Consider the following 16,432-nt stretch of genomic DNA (forward strand, 5'->3'; position numbering starts at 1 on the left):
TGCTTTGGAAAATAGGGGGAGCCCAGGATTAAAATCCTCCCGGTTCGGCCCTGTTCGGCCAAATCAGCAGGAACAATTGGCATCCGTTCTCTGACCGGTGGCAAAAATCTCTGGTGGCCCCACCCAAGCCTGCCTGGTCACCCTGTCGCCGCTCACCTCTTCCAGCTGCTCGGCCTGCCACCCAATCCAACGTTTCTCCCTCCGTTCACAGCAGAGCTGCTGCAGCCTGTCCCTTTAAGGTAGTCCCCGGGAGGGAGGGGGCCACGGGAGACCATGAAGGGAGCAGCAGCTCTGCTGTGAATGAAGGGAAAAACATTCAGATTGCCTCTGCCACATAATTCAATGTTAAATACAGCAGAGACAATCCAAACGTTTCTCCCTCCGTTCATAGCAGAGCGCTGCAGCCTGTCCCTTTAAGGTAGTCCCTGGGAGGGAGGGGGCCACGGGAGACCATGAAGGGAGCAGCAGCTCTGCTGTGAATGAAGGGAAAAAACATTCAGATTGCCTCTGCCACATAATTCAATGTTAAATATAGCAGAGACAATCCAAACGTTTCTCCTCCGTTCACAGCAGAGCTGCTGCAGCCTGCCCTTTAAGTAGTCCCCGGGAGGGAGGGGGCCGCGGGGAGACCCATAAAGGGAGCAATAGCTCTGCTGTGAATGGACTCATACATACATTTTTTCCTACCGGGTTTCTGTGGGCGTGGCTTGGTGGTGGTGGTGGCCGCATGTGACTGAGTGGGCGTGGCCATGAGTGACATCAAATTGGCCACGCCCAGTCAGTCACAGGACACCACCAAGCCACGCCCTCAGAAACTGGTAGTAAAAAAAATTGAATTTCACCACTGGGTGACCCCCCTCTTCTTTGTGGCAGCCCCTGAGAGATAGGAACACTGCTATCATGTCACCCCTAGTCCTTCTTTTCATTAAACTAGACATAGCCAGTTCCCGCAACCGTTCGTCATATGTTTTAGTCTCCAGTCCCCTAATCCTCTTCGTTGCTCTTCTTTCATACATCAGGTTTTGGATTTCCATTCTTATCAGCTATGTGGCCATTGTGAGAAATGATGAGCATAAAACTCAACTACACCTGGAAAGAATTAGATTGCCCATCCCTACTTGATTGGATGAAGGATACAAGTCGTCTACCTGTATTGCAAAAAGAATAATAAACCAGGGGCCCTTCTATTAGCTATATCTGATATACCAGGTGTGATTCACTCTGTGAAAGATAACTAGCCCCCGTCCCCCACGGACTGCTAGCCTCAACTTATACACAATGAAGTGTTGCAACTAATATTAAAACAAAAATCCTAATGGGTCAGATAGTAAACCCATAATTTCTAACCTGTGTAGCCATGGCTATAAGTGGCTCAGAACGTCAAGCTGTGTAATGTAAAAGATCTGGAGGGTGCCAGGAGGAAGGGCTGGGATCAGTTGGCTGGTACTATATAACTGCATTGGCCTTGATTACCATGATTAATGGTGATTTCCTTTCATTGTTTTGTCATCGCTGATAAGAAAGAGAACAAGCTAAGAACAAGCTTCTTCATGATGGTGTAAACCAGGAGTCACCAACCCGTCGCTCTGGAGGCCGCATGTGGCTCTTTTATCCCTCTGCTGCAGCTCCGTGTCGCCCAAATATGTGTCACCACCACCAATGTGCTACACCCACTGGCACACCATTATTGAGTTTTTCTTTTTTTTTATTGAAAATTTTTAGAACAAAAAAACATTTACAAATGTTTTGAATATAGTCCATCCATCTTCTCCCACTCCAGTTTATATCTCTCGTTTGAGTGGTCCTTGAGATATGCTGATATTTTAGCCATCTCTGCTAGGTTTGTTACTTTTAATGTCCATTCTGACTAGTAGGCAAATCTTCCTTCTTCCAGTATTGCGCCACCAATAGTCTTGCTGCCGTTATTAAATTCAAATCAGGTTAGTCTCTATAACAGTACAATCAGGCCACCATGGATAAATCCAAGAAAAGGAAAGTTTCAGAAGTTTAATGCAAACTACATATGCTAGTTTTTGTGGCCGCTCAGGAAGTAGCCAGACACAGGAAGGGTTTGGTGGCTCCCGGTGTTTTCTTTTCTGTGGAAACGGGTCCAAATGGCTCTTTGAGTGTTTAAGGTTGCCAACCTCTGGTGTAGATGTTTGGCCAGTACTCATTGGTGATACTATTTCAATGTAAACAGAAGGCCTTTTCCAAATTTCAAGCATGTTAACTTTGTGTTTTCTCTCTAATCAGGCTGGCATGGAATCTATATGCTGCTTTTGCCATTAGTGCATTTTTTTATTTATTTAATGGTGCCTTTATTTGAAGGATGCAGTTAAACTTATAAAGACTGGTTAAAGCTAAAGTTCTTAAAAGTAGTTGGGACATGATGATGGGGCCTATTCCATTCTGCAGGTTCTGGGCTTACCTTCCTGTGTGTGTGTCTGTTAAATTACAGGTAGTCCTCGACTTACAACAGTTCATTCGTGACCGTTCAAAGTTACAACAGCACTGAAAAATGTGACTTATGGACCGTTTTTCACAGTTACAGTTTGCGGCATCCGCCATGATCCTGTGACCAAATTCAGGTGTTTGGCAGCTGGATCATATTTATGACCGTTGCTGTGTCCAAGGTCATGCCATCCTTTTTTGCGACCTTCTGATAAGCAAAGTCACGGGGAAGCCAGATTCACTTAACAACCAGGTTACTAACTACCATTGCAGTGATTCACTCAGCAGCCGTGGCAAGAAAACTCACCTAACCAATGTCTCACTTAAATTTTAGCCTCAATTGTGGTCCTAAATTGAGGACTAAATTGTAGTCCAATCAGTGGCTTAATCCTGTCTGGACTTTAAAACTGATGTAGTGTCTATGTTGAGAACTTACTTGTGGAGACATATAAAAGAACGATAGCACTGATAACCTATTCATCCAAAGCAGAAAATTCTGCTGGAATTCTGCCATTGCTTACTGTTCTGTTCTGTGTTTGATCCTGTAGGACAGAGGTGTCAAACTCAACACCCAGGGGCCAGATTCAGCCCACGGGGGCTTAGATCTGGCCCGCGGGGCTGCCTGGAAACAGCAAAGGACCGGTCTGTGGTCCCTCTACAGGGTGGGTTTCTCGCCCCGTTCCAACCGAACCGGTTGGAACGGGGGGCGGCGTCCTCGTGCACGCACGCAGTGCACGCATGTACTAGCGCCTGTGCAATGCTCCAGCTGCTCCTAGAGGATCGCGCAGGCGCTGTATGCGTTCTGCGCATGCGTGGAAGCGCAGAACTCGTCAAAACCGGGTAAGAAACGCGGGCGGGGGGTGAATCCTTCGGTGTTCCCGGAAGTTACTTACTTCCGGGTTCGCCGACCAACCGGTTCGTGGGGACGCCGCGAACCGCCTGAAACCCACCCCTTCCCTCTACCAGCGAAAATGTAGCCACCACCAGTGGCCCTCTCCAGCTCCCTTTTCACTGGCAGATGGTTGCAGGAGGCCATCGCAGGTGAAAACAGAGCTTGGGAGCCCGTTTTCGCCAGCAGAGCGCTTGGGCCACCACAGGCACCCCCAACACAAGGTATTGAGCTGGCCACGCCCACCCCTGCTCCCGAGGTCAAACACAACCCTGATGCAGCCCTCAATGAAATCGCGTTTGACACCCCGCTGTAGGAGAATCTGGGAGGGAAGATTTGGCCCGAATAACTATTACGGAATCATACCAATCACTATTGTTATATCTGCTGTGCCTTACCTCAGTGTGGTGAGACTTGTGGTCCAACCGCTTTGGAAACAGTTCAGCTAGTTTTGAAAAACAGTTATGTGGCAACGAAGAATACGATTGAGAAAGAAAAGTTCAAAGCAATCTGTAGAAAATTAGCAGCACAATTCTTTGGACTTTGGCCTTGAAATCTCTTTTTACTTCTCCACCAGTAGCTTTTTTTCCAAAGTGGTGATATGTAGGTGTTTTTTTCCCCTTTGATCAGGATTAAAGTGGTGATTATTCCACCTTCAGGTTAATAGGTGGTTTATTCATATAGGAGTTTCATTAGTCTGGAAAGTATCCTTAGCTATTGAGTGCCAGTTGTAAGATGACAGTTTGAGGTTGCTAGGCATACCGTGGAAAATTCCAGGCTATTTCATATCTGCAAAAAAAATCTAACTTCAGAGTTTTTAATTACAGGGTTCGTTCTGCATGGGCATACATCTGAAAAATTGCAAGACTGTTTTTGGCATGTGTTTTTTTTTTTAAGCAAACAAGGAAGTAGGTTCAAGAAGAAAATATGTTAGCCGACTTACTGAAACAAGTTGCCCTTTGTTGAGATAGGAGTAGCTTTTCTTGGATTGGAAATGTACCATTGAATTTGAACTCTTCGGAGTCCTTAAGTTGCATTCGGTACCAGGAGTGGCAGAATCCAAAAAGACAAGTTAGGTGCTAATCTACCAGAAGACAAGTAAGTTGAAATTGCATTGAAAGAACTAGGTTTAAAAGATACTTCACTGTTTTTTTAATTATCTTCATTTCTGACATTCCAGTGATTTTTTTAATTTATTTTTTGGTCTTTTAATGACCCTGTAATCCCTTGCATCTGGCTGCAGTTGGGGCAACTGAAGAGCTGTTTACTGGCCAGATGCCCTTCCTGTCGCCAACGCAGAGTTCACGCAGAGAATTTCACATGGTGCACATTCTGACATTCAGTGATTAGACATTTATTTGTTCTTTGTGCCTTCCACAGCCTTAACCAAATCATTCATTCCCACTGTGATTTTATATTGAGTTGTTGAATTCATATGGTCTGAGTGTTGGCTGTCAGTTTTATGCCACAGCTGCTAACCCAAGAAAAGGGAGCTTTCAGTTTACAAGGCAAATGCAGCCCACCAGCCCTCCACAACTAAGAGGAGAGCTTCCTTCTTTGTGCTCCAGAGGAACCTGAGAGCAGAGTTCCAATATTTAAAGGGCTGCCATAGAGAGGAGCGGGTTAAGCTATTTTCCAAAGCACCGAAGGGCAGACAAGGAATAATGGATGGAACTGAATAAGGAGAGATTCAACCTGGAAATAAGGAGAAATTTCCTAACAGTGAGAACAATCAACCAGAACGGTGTCCCTTCAGAAGATGTGGGTGCTCCACACTGGAAACCTTTAAGAGAGACTGGATAAGCCCGTTTGTCTGAAATGGTATAGGGCGTGGTGGCGAACTTTTTCGGCACTGGGTGCCCAAATCAGAACGCACGTACATGCACAAGGCGGAGCGCTGGAAACCTGAAGACCAGTTGGCCGGTGCACACATGCCTGGTTTTTTGGTGCCATTTTTAGACTTTTCTGGGTCGTTTCAGGCTTTTTTCAGACTGTTTTTGGCCCAAAAAATACCCCCCAAATCATCCGAAAAGCAGCCTGTTTTGGGGTTATTTTCAGGCCGTTTTCCAGCGCTCTGGCACCTGTAAAGACAGCTGCCCATGTTTGCCAAAAACCAGAAAAACAGCTGACAAGGGTGCACGTGCCCACAGAGAGGTGTCCGTGTGCCACCTCTGGCACATGTAACCTAGGTTTGCCATCACGGGTATAGGGTCCCCTGCTTGAGGAAGGGAGTGGACTAGAAGACCTCCAAGGCCCCCACCAGCCAACTCTGATGATGAAGACCACCCATCTCACTTTTCCTACTGCCAGAGGACTGTTGAATGCCCAACTTTAGGGTTAACTTTCCCCAAAGCCATCCAACTGCTTGTTGTTTGGTTGGTTGATTGTTAGATTTATATGCCGGAGCTTACGGTACTTTCCCTGGAATTTCCTTTCATTTCATTCCTGCACTAAGACCTTTGAGAGGTTGGTTGGACCCCTGTACCCAAAACCACTCTGCAAATTTCCACGGCTGAGCATTAGAGTTGAATCTGGGCCTCTTCAGTCGTAGTTCAGCACCCACTTATACCACACTAGATTTCACACTGGTTTGTCTTGGGCCCAGGACAAAAAGTCACCTCCTAGGAAAAGCAGGACGCTGCCTTGTTTGGACACACCAACTGATGTTATATTGGCGGCGTGCTAAGCATTAAATATCAAAAGCTCCTACAGCAGACTAAATAATAATAAGTTGCCAGACGTTTAGCTAAGTGTCAGCAGAATTATGGATGTATAAGGCTGTATGTTAGGGCCCCACAGGCAAATTTGCCTACTTAATTGTTTCTCATGTCTCCTAAGTAGAACAGAGTAGGAGTAAGCCAGCTATATGTCAATGAGTGCAGAAGAACTGACTGCTGAGTTGGTTCCAGGAAAGGAGCTGAATTGTACTCTACTATAGAGGGCAGTACATACATGCATAAACACAGTTGCCAACTGATTATACTTAAACAGCTGCTTTTTCAGCTTCAGCTACTCTGCTATAAAGCAAAGATTGTATTTGAGGCTGGCAGTTCGCAGCAAGTTAACCTCCAAATCATTTTTTTTTAAATTAATCTGAATAAAATCAAATTTGTTAGGCAAGGAACCTGCAGGCATTTGCACAGGAACACTAATAGCAATAGCACTTAGGCTTGTATACCGCTTTACAGTGCTTTACAGTCGGTGGGTTCTGGATCCCGTTGCAACTGGTATGGCGCAACGGGGCCCAGCGTCCACCACATGAACGCGCACAGCACGTTCATGCGTACTTACCATCTGCGACGCTCCACGATGCACCCGCAACACTCCAGCTGCTCGGCGGAGCATTGCACAGGCGCCATTTGCTCCATGCGCGGAAGCCCCGAAGAGCTCAAATGCAGGTAAGGACAGGAGGGCCCCTCCGGAGCACCGTACCGGAACGGTACCCAGTACTCCCGGCAAGCATCGGTACGCCCATAGCGGGGTGTACCGGTCATAACCCACCACTGTTTACAGTTCTCTCTAAGCAGTTTACAGAGTCAGACTATTGCCCCCAACAATTTGGGCCTTCATTTTACTCACCTCAGAAGGATGGCTTTACACGGGACCACTAATAGCAATAGCACATAGACTTGTATATCGTTTTACAGTGCTTTACAGCCCTTTCTAAGCAGTTTACAGAGTCAGATTATTGCCCCCAACAATTTGGGCCTTCATTTTACCCACCTCGGAAGGATGGAAGGCTAACCTTGAACCTTGTGAGATTCGAACTGTCAAATTGCAGGCAGCTGGTAGTCAGCAGAAGTAGCCTGCAGTACTGCACTCTAGCCACTGCGCCACCGCGGCTCATTTCATGCCTTTAAATGCTCTGCTGACAATTCCTACCTTCCATTAAGTCTCCAAGATGGGACTCCCTTAAACTTTTGTTCCCTATTACACAATCGTCATCTTAATTTTAAACCTGTTTGGGGGATTACGGTTCTATTTTTCCAAGGAAAGATCTAGAGTTAAGCAAATGTGAATTGGGAAAGCTACCAGCTATCTTTTTAGATTTGCTCAACAAAAGTTTGGAAATGACAGTAGCGCATCATTTCCAAAAAAAGTTGTGTGGCCATTCTACGTCTTAGAACAGGCCTCATGTACACCAGAGCTTGTTATTCTTCCCAGGCCCCCCTCTGAAAATCAGCTGTGCCATTTTCTACTATTTTCAGATACGTAAATGGTGGAAAATTGTGGCATCTATGCTGAAAGAATTTTAACAACAACAAAAAAAACCCCCACTCAACTGCCAAGTACAGCTAAAAGGTCAGAAGACATAGAAACACCTGGTATGTGGTTTGAGCCTCCTGCCTACTAGATCTCATAGGGCTCTGCACTTCCTCTTCCATGACAAAAGCGAAAAGCGATTTCTAGATATCAAGAGGTTAGCCATCCATATCTCACTTCTGAAATTGGTGCCTCCAGAAGCAGCTGTCGTGAATAGGATGATAGGAATTACAATTCAGAATATTTGGAAGCAGGGTAGATAAAAATCGATGTTTTTTTTAAAAAAATCAGATTATTTTATTTAAATCAGGTTTTTTTTTATTTTCATCAAATTTATTTTAATAAAGTGCTTTTGGAGTAAAAATCTATTTAACGATAGTTTTCTACTTAAGATACATTAACAATTTAGTTTACTCAGCATGAAATGGAGCTTAGTTATGTAGCATGAGGCTGTATACTCTGCAATATTTATGTTTTTGGTAAACTCATTCAATGAATCCAAGCTCTGCAAGTTGAGATAACATGCACTGCATTCACACAATTTCATAGTAACCATGAGATAACCATAAAAAAAAATCTAGAATATTCCTTTATCCCTTGTTTTGCAAATCTATGGACACTACAAACTGTATGATTGTTTGAAGAGAAATGCATCTGTGCCACCAGGCTCAAAGTGTGAGGAAGAAGGGCAAGCAGTAAAAATAAAAGTGAAACTTTCTAAGAAGCTTATGATATTAAAGAGCACCTGTCATTTCAGATCCATCATGGCAGCACCTGTTAGCGGGCATCCACTCACCTGCTGCCCACCACGTTCCTCACCTCGTTGTGTCGCTGCCGCATCACCAGCCATCCCATGAATGGGACTGTTAGTGAGACAACAGCAGGTCACAGGAGGAGCTGCTGCGAGACAGATATGACAGTTGCTCTCTAAAATTTATGATTTAAATTGACTTGATTTAAATCAAATCTGCCCTGTCTGGAACGTACCACATTCATAATGATGGTTATTTGAGAAATTATGTAATGGTATCTTTTGAAAGTCAGTTGGTGATCCCAAGTACCTGTAGCAGGGGCCTGTATTTATTAGAATTTGAACTGGGCAATTGAGAAACAAGATAATGTTCTCACTTAAATCATTTAGCTTAGGTTTCATATTTTGGAACAAAAATAAGAACTAAATTCAATTCACATACATGAGCTTCCTCAACCTGTACTATCCAGTCTGTATTATCGGTTCCACCACAAAACCGCATTCGACTAAAGCGCGCTCGACGAAACCATGTAGCTGACGTCATCACAGGGCGACAACAGCACGGAGACAGAAGCACGCTGTAAACGCTAAACCTAAAATCAACCCCTAAACCTAAACCTAACCCCCTAAACCTAATCCTAAACCTAACCCTAACCTAACCCTAAACCTAACCCTAAACCTAACCCTAAACCTAACCCTTACCTTAACTTGAATCGGCTTGCTTTTAAAGCCCTTCTTTCTCCGTGCTCGCTGTTGTCACCCTGTTGATGACGTCAGCAACGCGATTTAATCGGGGCGCGCTTTAGTCGAGCGCGGTTTTGTCGTGCCACGGTATTATCAGCTTGGCAGGCTATTCTTTATCTTTTATGGGTGAGTAACCCATAACATAGGGACGCAGTGGCTCAGTGGCTAAGATGCTGAGTTTGTCAATTGAAAGGTTGGCAGTTCAGCGGTTTGAATCCCTAGCGCTGCATAACGGAGTGAGCTCCCATTACTTGTCCCAGCTTCTGCCAACCTAGCAGTTTGAAAGCACGTAAAAAATGTAAGTAGAAAAATAGAGGCCACCATTGGTGGGAAGGTAACAGCGTGCCATGCCTTTGGCATTTAGTCATGCTGGCCACAGACCATGGAGACATCTTCAGACAGTGCTGGCTCTTTGGCTTTGAAACGGAGATGAGCACCGCCCCCTAGAGTCGGGAACGACTAGCACCTGGCTCTGCAACCAAAAAAGACACAGACTTTAGAGGATAATTAGAACTGCAGAAAAAACAATTGCTACGAACCTGCCTTCCATTGAAGACCTGTATACTGCACGAGTCAAAAAGAGGGCTGGGAAAATATCTACAGACCCCTCACATCCTGGACCTAAATTGTTTCAACTTCTACCCTCAGAACGACGCTGTAGGGCACTGCACACCAGAACAACTAAAGGACAGTTTTCCCCCGAATGCCATCACTCTGCTTAACAACTAACTCCCACTGTCAAACTACCTACTAAGACTGTATTACTGTTATTCTTCTCTTCCTTCCTAGTACCTATCTCTTTCCATTTATGACTATAACCATGTTGCTTGTATCTTTACAATTTAGATTGTTTTATTTGTTTCCTAGTATAATTTGATTGCTTATTAGTAACCTATCACTAAGTGTTGTGTCTTATGATTTTTTATGAATGTATTCTATTTAATTTTTCTTAATGTACACAGGGAACATATGCACCAAAGACAAATTCCTTATGTGTCCAATCACACTTGGCCAATAAACTATTCTATTCTATTCTATTCTAATCCATTGCTTGAAGATGACAGCAGCAATGGCATTGCTGTTGAACATACATTGAGTTTCCTGGAGACAACAGGATAGTCATTGTTGGGTCAGAAGCCAAACTGTTGGCCTGAGTCACTTTTTGTCATTATTATATGAAATGCACAGACTTGTTAATTTATACATTTGTATAAAATTAAGACTGTAATTTTTTGTGATACCCTTAGAAGGCTATTGGGGGATTGTAAATATTTTAGATTTCCTTTTTCTCTATTTACAGATGGGTCAGAACGATTCCTTTGTGAATCTGTCTTCAGTTATCAAGTTGCATCCACACTGAAACAAGTAAAACACGGTAAGTGAATAAATTCACAAACTGTTGTGTCAGTGGACCTGTATGTTGTGTCAGGATTTATCTACCGTATTTTTCGGAGTATAAGACGCACTGGATATAAGACACACCAAGGTTTTGAAGAGGCAATTTTTTTAAAAAAAGTTTTTGCATTCTGCAAACGTCCCCAAAACAGCCGTTTTTCACAAAAATGGCCCCATTTTTTTTTCAAAAAAAGGGGCATGAATAGCCTTTAGGAGGCTTGGAGAACAAAAAATGAAAACAGTCCCATTTTTTGTCAAATGGACAGCATTTTGATCGTTGGATGTCAGGCTGAATCAGTGGCACCTAACAATGCTGTTATATAATACCTGTGAGGCCAAGATTTCTGGGTCCTTTTTAGGGAAGCCTTGGGATATTTTTTTCTGTTTTTGGCCCATGTTAAGTTAATTTTATTGGATGCGGCAACTCAGTGGCTAAAATGCTGAGCTTGTCGATCAGTAAGGTCAACAGTTCGGCGGTTCAAATTCCTAGCGCCACTTAACAGAGTGAGCTCCTGTTACTTGTCCCAGCTTCTGCCAACCTAGCAGTTCGAAAGCATGTAAAAATGCAAGTAGAAAAATACGGAACACCTTTGGTGGGAAGGTAACAGAGTTCCGTGCGCCTTCGGTGTTTAGTCATGCCGCCACATGACTATGGAGACGTCTTCAGACAGTGCTGACTCTTCGGCTTTGAAACGGAGATAGCAATAGCCGAGGTGGCGCAGTGGTTAGGGTGCAGTACTGCAGGCCACTTCAGCTGACTGTTATCTGCAGTTCAGCGGTTCTAATCTCACCGGCTCAAGGTTGACTCAGCCTTCCATCCTTCCGAGGTGGGTGAAATGAGGACCCAGACTGTGGGGGCGATATGCTGACTCTGTAAACCGCTTAGAGAGGGCTGAAAGCCCTATGAAGCGGTATATAAGTCTAACTGCTATTGCTATTGCTATTATACGTATTTATAAACATTTACTACATCAATAAACATTCCATCCATGTATTAAGACTGTTAACACTTCAGGTTTAATTTAATAGGGAATTCCTTTTAAGGACGTTAAGAATTTCCTATCTTCCTTTGGAAACAGAATTTCTAAATGTAAGGTGTCACTGGATATTGATTAAAGAAGCTTTGGCGGAGCAGTCTGATGTTAACATGTTCATGTTAAAAAACCCACTTTCCCCATAGATAAGATTGTCCAGTCACTGCAGAATAGCTGTCTCATTCATCAAGTTTGTCTATGTCAGTGTTTCTCAACCTTGGCAACTTGAAGATGTGGGACTTCAACTCCTAGAATTCCCCAGCCAGCATTCGCTGGCTGGGGAATTCTGGGAGTTGAAGTCCGGACATCTTCAAGTTGCCAAGGTTGAGAAACACTGGTCTATGTCAATGAGAACTATGACCCCATTGCGATTGAACACAGGTAGCCCTCGACTTAAAACTATTCATTTAGTGACCATTCAAAGTTACAACGCCTCTGAAAAAGTGACTAATGCCCATTTTTCATACTTACAACTGTTGCATTATCCCCATGATCAAAATTCAGATGCTAGGAAATTGGTTCATATTTATGACAGTTGAAGTGTCCTGGAGTCATGTGATCAGCTTTTGCGGCCTTCTGACGAGCAAAGTCAGTGGGGAAGAGATTTACTTAATAACTGAAGCTGTTACTAACTTAACAGCTTCAGTGGTGCATTTAACAACTGTGGCAAGAAAGGTCTTAGCAACATAAATGTTGGGCTCAATTCTGGTCATAACCTGAGGACTATCTGTATGCCACCAACCATTTAAAACATGTCTTTTGCCCAACCCTTTCAATTATTCTGTCATCGTTCCTTGTCAACTGCTCTAACGCTGACGTTTCTTATTGTTTTACTTGCGGCTTTTCTTGAACTATTAGTGTGTCTACATGTTTGAGAATTTGGACAAAAGGAAAAGCATCTGACAGATAAAGGCATGAACAATCTCAGTGTAATAGCTTTGTTTTAGCTTCCTTGTAATCTACCAGCTGTAGCACATGGGAATAATAACATATGTGGAAGTGTTTGATATTTAAGTTAAAATATAGCTTCTTTTTTGCTCACATACAGTATAGTTGTCTAGAGAACAGATATTTTGGCCTTATTCATAGCTTGAAAGATATTTCCCAACATCTATTTATGTAGGGATTATCTGAAGTATTTTCATTGGCTAACAGATTCTATGAGAAACAGCAGGATAGCTGGAATAAAGTCGGATCGAAAAGAGCTTTTGTAGGATTTAGAACTGGAGCAGTAGAAATAATACATTTGTTTTCCGGCAACTGAAAATAAACGTGAGGATTCTTTGAACAGAATTTGTTTATTTTTTATATTTTACCCTGTCTTGTGGGTGGATAGTGTCTTGTGAATCGTAGAATGAAAACAAATTGTGTGGGTTCTAACTAGTTAATTTACTTGCGATAAAAGATTTTTTTTTCTGCTTTAAGACGCGATGTGGGGCTTATAGTCCAGTTAAAAGGCTTAACCAAAAGTTGATTGCAAACCCATTTTTTAATTTTCTGATACAGATCAGCAAGTCGCTCGAATGGAAAAACTCGCCGGCTTAGTGGAAGAACTGGAGGCAGATGAATGGAGATACAAACCCATCGAACAGCTCTTGGGCTTCACTCCGTCTCTAGGTTGAAATATAGCAATTGGTTGGTGTGGAAAGATCCGGGATTAGTGTAGCTCCATTTAAAAACTTTCAGTGGCTTTAAACTTTCATTCTGCGTTTTCCCACAACTCTGATGACAATCCAGAAACTATTGTTGTTGTTTGGGGGTGGGGGGATTTCCACCAGATCCAATAAAGCATATTTATACATCCTTTTTAGGGTTTTCTTTTTTAGTTCACTTTCACTGCTTGAGGAGAGTGTGATTTCCGTAACTAAGGAGATGTAATCACTTTTCGGGGGGGGGGGGGAAGGCATGATTATTTCAATTCAACAGTCTTGATTTGTTGATCTTGAGCTGCCACAATGAAAATTTGACCAAACAGTTGGGCTTTCTTGTGTGTAACTCTTGGAGGGCTGAGTAAGAAGCTGCAGTTTGAAGCCTCAAGCTATTGCTTTGAAGAGAAATGTGATAATAGGACAGGTTCACTTGGAGGGCAGAAAAATATTAACCATTTCCTATATTTAGGTTGTTTGCTGAGAGTGCATTTTGACAGCTGTTCCTCTGCTAATTATGTGTGGAAATGGTCAGAACAAGTCTTAAAAAGAGACATGGACTGTCCTGTTGGCTGTACCACTCCACCCGAATAGCCTTATTCAGTAAATAAATTATTTCAGCTCTTGCCATGACGTTGGTTTTCACATTTCTTTCAAAGGTTTGGGAATAAGGAAATGGACGGATACCAAGATAAGTTTCAGTAAAGATACTAAGATTCACGGGGTCTACACGGGCAAATAAGACAGTCAGGGTAACTGCAACTGTCAACCCTGAAGCCATTTTGGAGCATCTTCAGGGCTGCCACAACTCTCAGCTGTGAGAGCAGGAGGGGGTAATGGAGATAGTTGGGGACTTGTAGCCAAAATAAAATTCTTTCTCCTGGGAATCACAGACATTCCCACCAGGTGTTGGGACGGCATGGATTGAAACCGACTGGATTTGGGGCTGTGGATTGGACCATGTGATGGCCATGATGTCTGGGTGGGGAAGAACTTTGACTTTTAATTTGGGTGGGGAAAACTGTGGGACCTTCAGAGTCAGGTTTTCACCAGATGTGCCAATATGACATGCCTAATAAATTTATACTTCGAGGAACATCTAGGCCTCAGAGGTTTGATTGTGTTGGGCCTGTTACTTGGAACTCTGACAGCAACATCTTTAGCTTCGAAGTTTTCAGAAGAGTGCTTGATGACATTCTCATAGCATGGAAGAGAAGAAAAGAACAGGCAAATTGCTGATTATTTGTGTTTGTGTGTGTGTGTCCTGTATGCTGTCTAACCTTGGTTTTCTTGCAGATGTTTTCATTATCCAAACTAGGATGCCATCAAGCACCAATGATGTCTTCTAGTTTGAGTATTGAAACATGAAAAAACAACCAGTATGGAAAGATGAGAAAACAACCAAATTCAGAGTGCGCCAAGGACCCCACCATTCAACCATGAGCTAGAAATATTGTTGACTAATTGAATGTTGAATGTTGATTTTATTTATATGCTGCCCTTTTCCCCCGAAGGGGACTCACACACACACTCAGACAAACAAAATTAAAAACGACACAAAACAATACATGGTTTAAAACACACAGCAGTCATACCATTCGAGACGGGGGCAACGGTTCTTTAGCCCCAGGCCTATCGGAACAGCCAGGTTTTAAGGGCTTTGTGGAAGGCCTGGAGGGTGGTGAGGGTTCGAATCTCCACGGGGAGTTCGTTCCAGAGGGTCGGAGCAGCCACAGAGAAGGCTCTCCTAGGTAGTCGCCAGTCGACACTGGCCGGCGGATGGAATTCGGAGAGGCCTAATCTGTGGGATCTAATCAGTCTAGTGGAGGTAATTGGCAGCAGGCGGTCTCTCAAGTACCCAGGTGGACATGCTACCAATAGGCTTAGTTTCTGAGATCTGTCATACTTGGATCGTGCACTGCTGGTCCAAGATGATTTAGCCGAGATATGATGAACTTGATACTGAAATTTGTAGGATTTGGAGAGCTCGTAAATAGTTCCTCATCAAACTGGAGTAGGACGTTAACTGAGCTGTCACAGGGATCTATACTAGGCCTCTACTGTTCATACATTTCTGTTCAGGACTTGGATAAGGGAATGCATACTCAATTTCCACATAACACAAAACTAGGTAGTTGCTAAGTGAGATATTTGTTAAGTGAATTTTGCCCCATTTTACTACCTTTCTTGCCACAGTTGTTAGTGAATCACTGCCGTTGTTAAGTGGATCTGGCTTCCCCATTGACTTTGTTTATCTGTAGGTCGCCAAAGGGGTTCATGACCCTGGAATGTGGCAACCATCATAAGTATGAGTCAGTTGCTAAGCATCCAAATTTTGATCACATGATCACGGAGATGCTGCAACAGTCGTAAATGTGAAAAACGGCCATGTCACTTTTTCAGTGCTGTCATAACTTGAAACAGTCACTAAATGAGCTACTGAAAGTACCTGTACTCCAAAGCAGTGGTCAACAACCAGTGGTCCACGAGAAAATTTGGTAGTTTGCAGGAAAATTATTTGCCTTTTTTATATTGCACTAAATACTGTTTATCTTTTTTTAAAAAGTCATATTAGTGGTCTGCAGGATTTAAAATTATGAATTGAGTAGTCCTAAGGTCCGGAAGGTTGGTGACCCCTGCCCCAAAGTGTTCTAGAGAAAATGAGTTGAAAATAATTATGTTTAATGGAGATAGTTTTCCAACTAGGGAACAAATCAATTGGATAGGTGTAGGTGCAGGATTTCTGGCATCGCTATTGTACATGTGGGAAAAAAACCCTTGAAATTGCAGCTGATGACAAACTCTGAATCAACAGTGTGATCTGGCTGTAAAATAAGCAAAAGCTGTTTTCAATTGCATCAGTAAAAATAACATTTCCAAATCTTAAAAGAGGTGATGTTTATATCAGGAACAGTTTCATCCACTTCCAGCTGTGATGGAAGGCTTCTCTGCTTCTCTATGCAAAGAGAAGCAGCCGCCTCACCTAGAGCCAAGGTGGCGCAGTGGTTAAATGCAGCACTGCAGGCTACTGCTAGATCAGCAGGTCAGCGGTTCAAATCTCACCGGCTCAGGGTTGACTCAGCCTTCCATCCTTCCGAGGTGGGTAAAATGAGGACCCAGATTGTTGGGGGCAATATGCTGACTCTCTGTAAACCGCTTAGAGAGGCCTGAAAGGCCTATGAAGCGGTATATAAGTCTACTGCTATTGCTATTGCTATTGCTCACCTCCATGAATTATCCAAGTGGTGTGACTCACCTT

The 16,432-nt window shown here is 43.3% G+C and overlaps 1 protein-coding gene across 1 annotated transcript in view; it reads left to right on the plus strand.

Annotated features, from left to right (window-relative positions):
* ANAPC16 (anaphase promoting complex subunit 16) overlaps positions 1–13,803 on the plus strand; it is a 29,657-nt gene extending 15,854 nt beyond the window's left edge. Inside the window, 2 exon segments of the mRNA XM_032232331.1 lie at positions 10,399–10,473; positions 13,034–13,803. Coding sequence (XP_032088222.1) covers positions 10,399–10,473; positions 13,034–13,149 — 191 coding nt within the window. The 3' untranslated portion in view covers positions 13,150–13,803.
* Positions 13,804–16,432: the final 2,629 nt, after the last annotated feature.

The sequence above is a fragment of the Thamnophis elegans genome, chromosome 15, assembly GCF_009769535.1.
Source record: "Thamnophis elegans isolate rThaEle1 chromosome 15, rThaEle1.pri, whole genome shotgun sequence".
Lineage (NCBI taxonomy): Eukaryota > Metazoa > Chordata > Lepidosauria > Squamata > Colubridae > Thamnophis > Thamnophis elegans.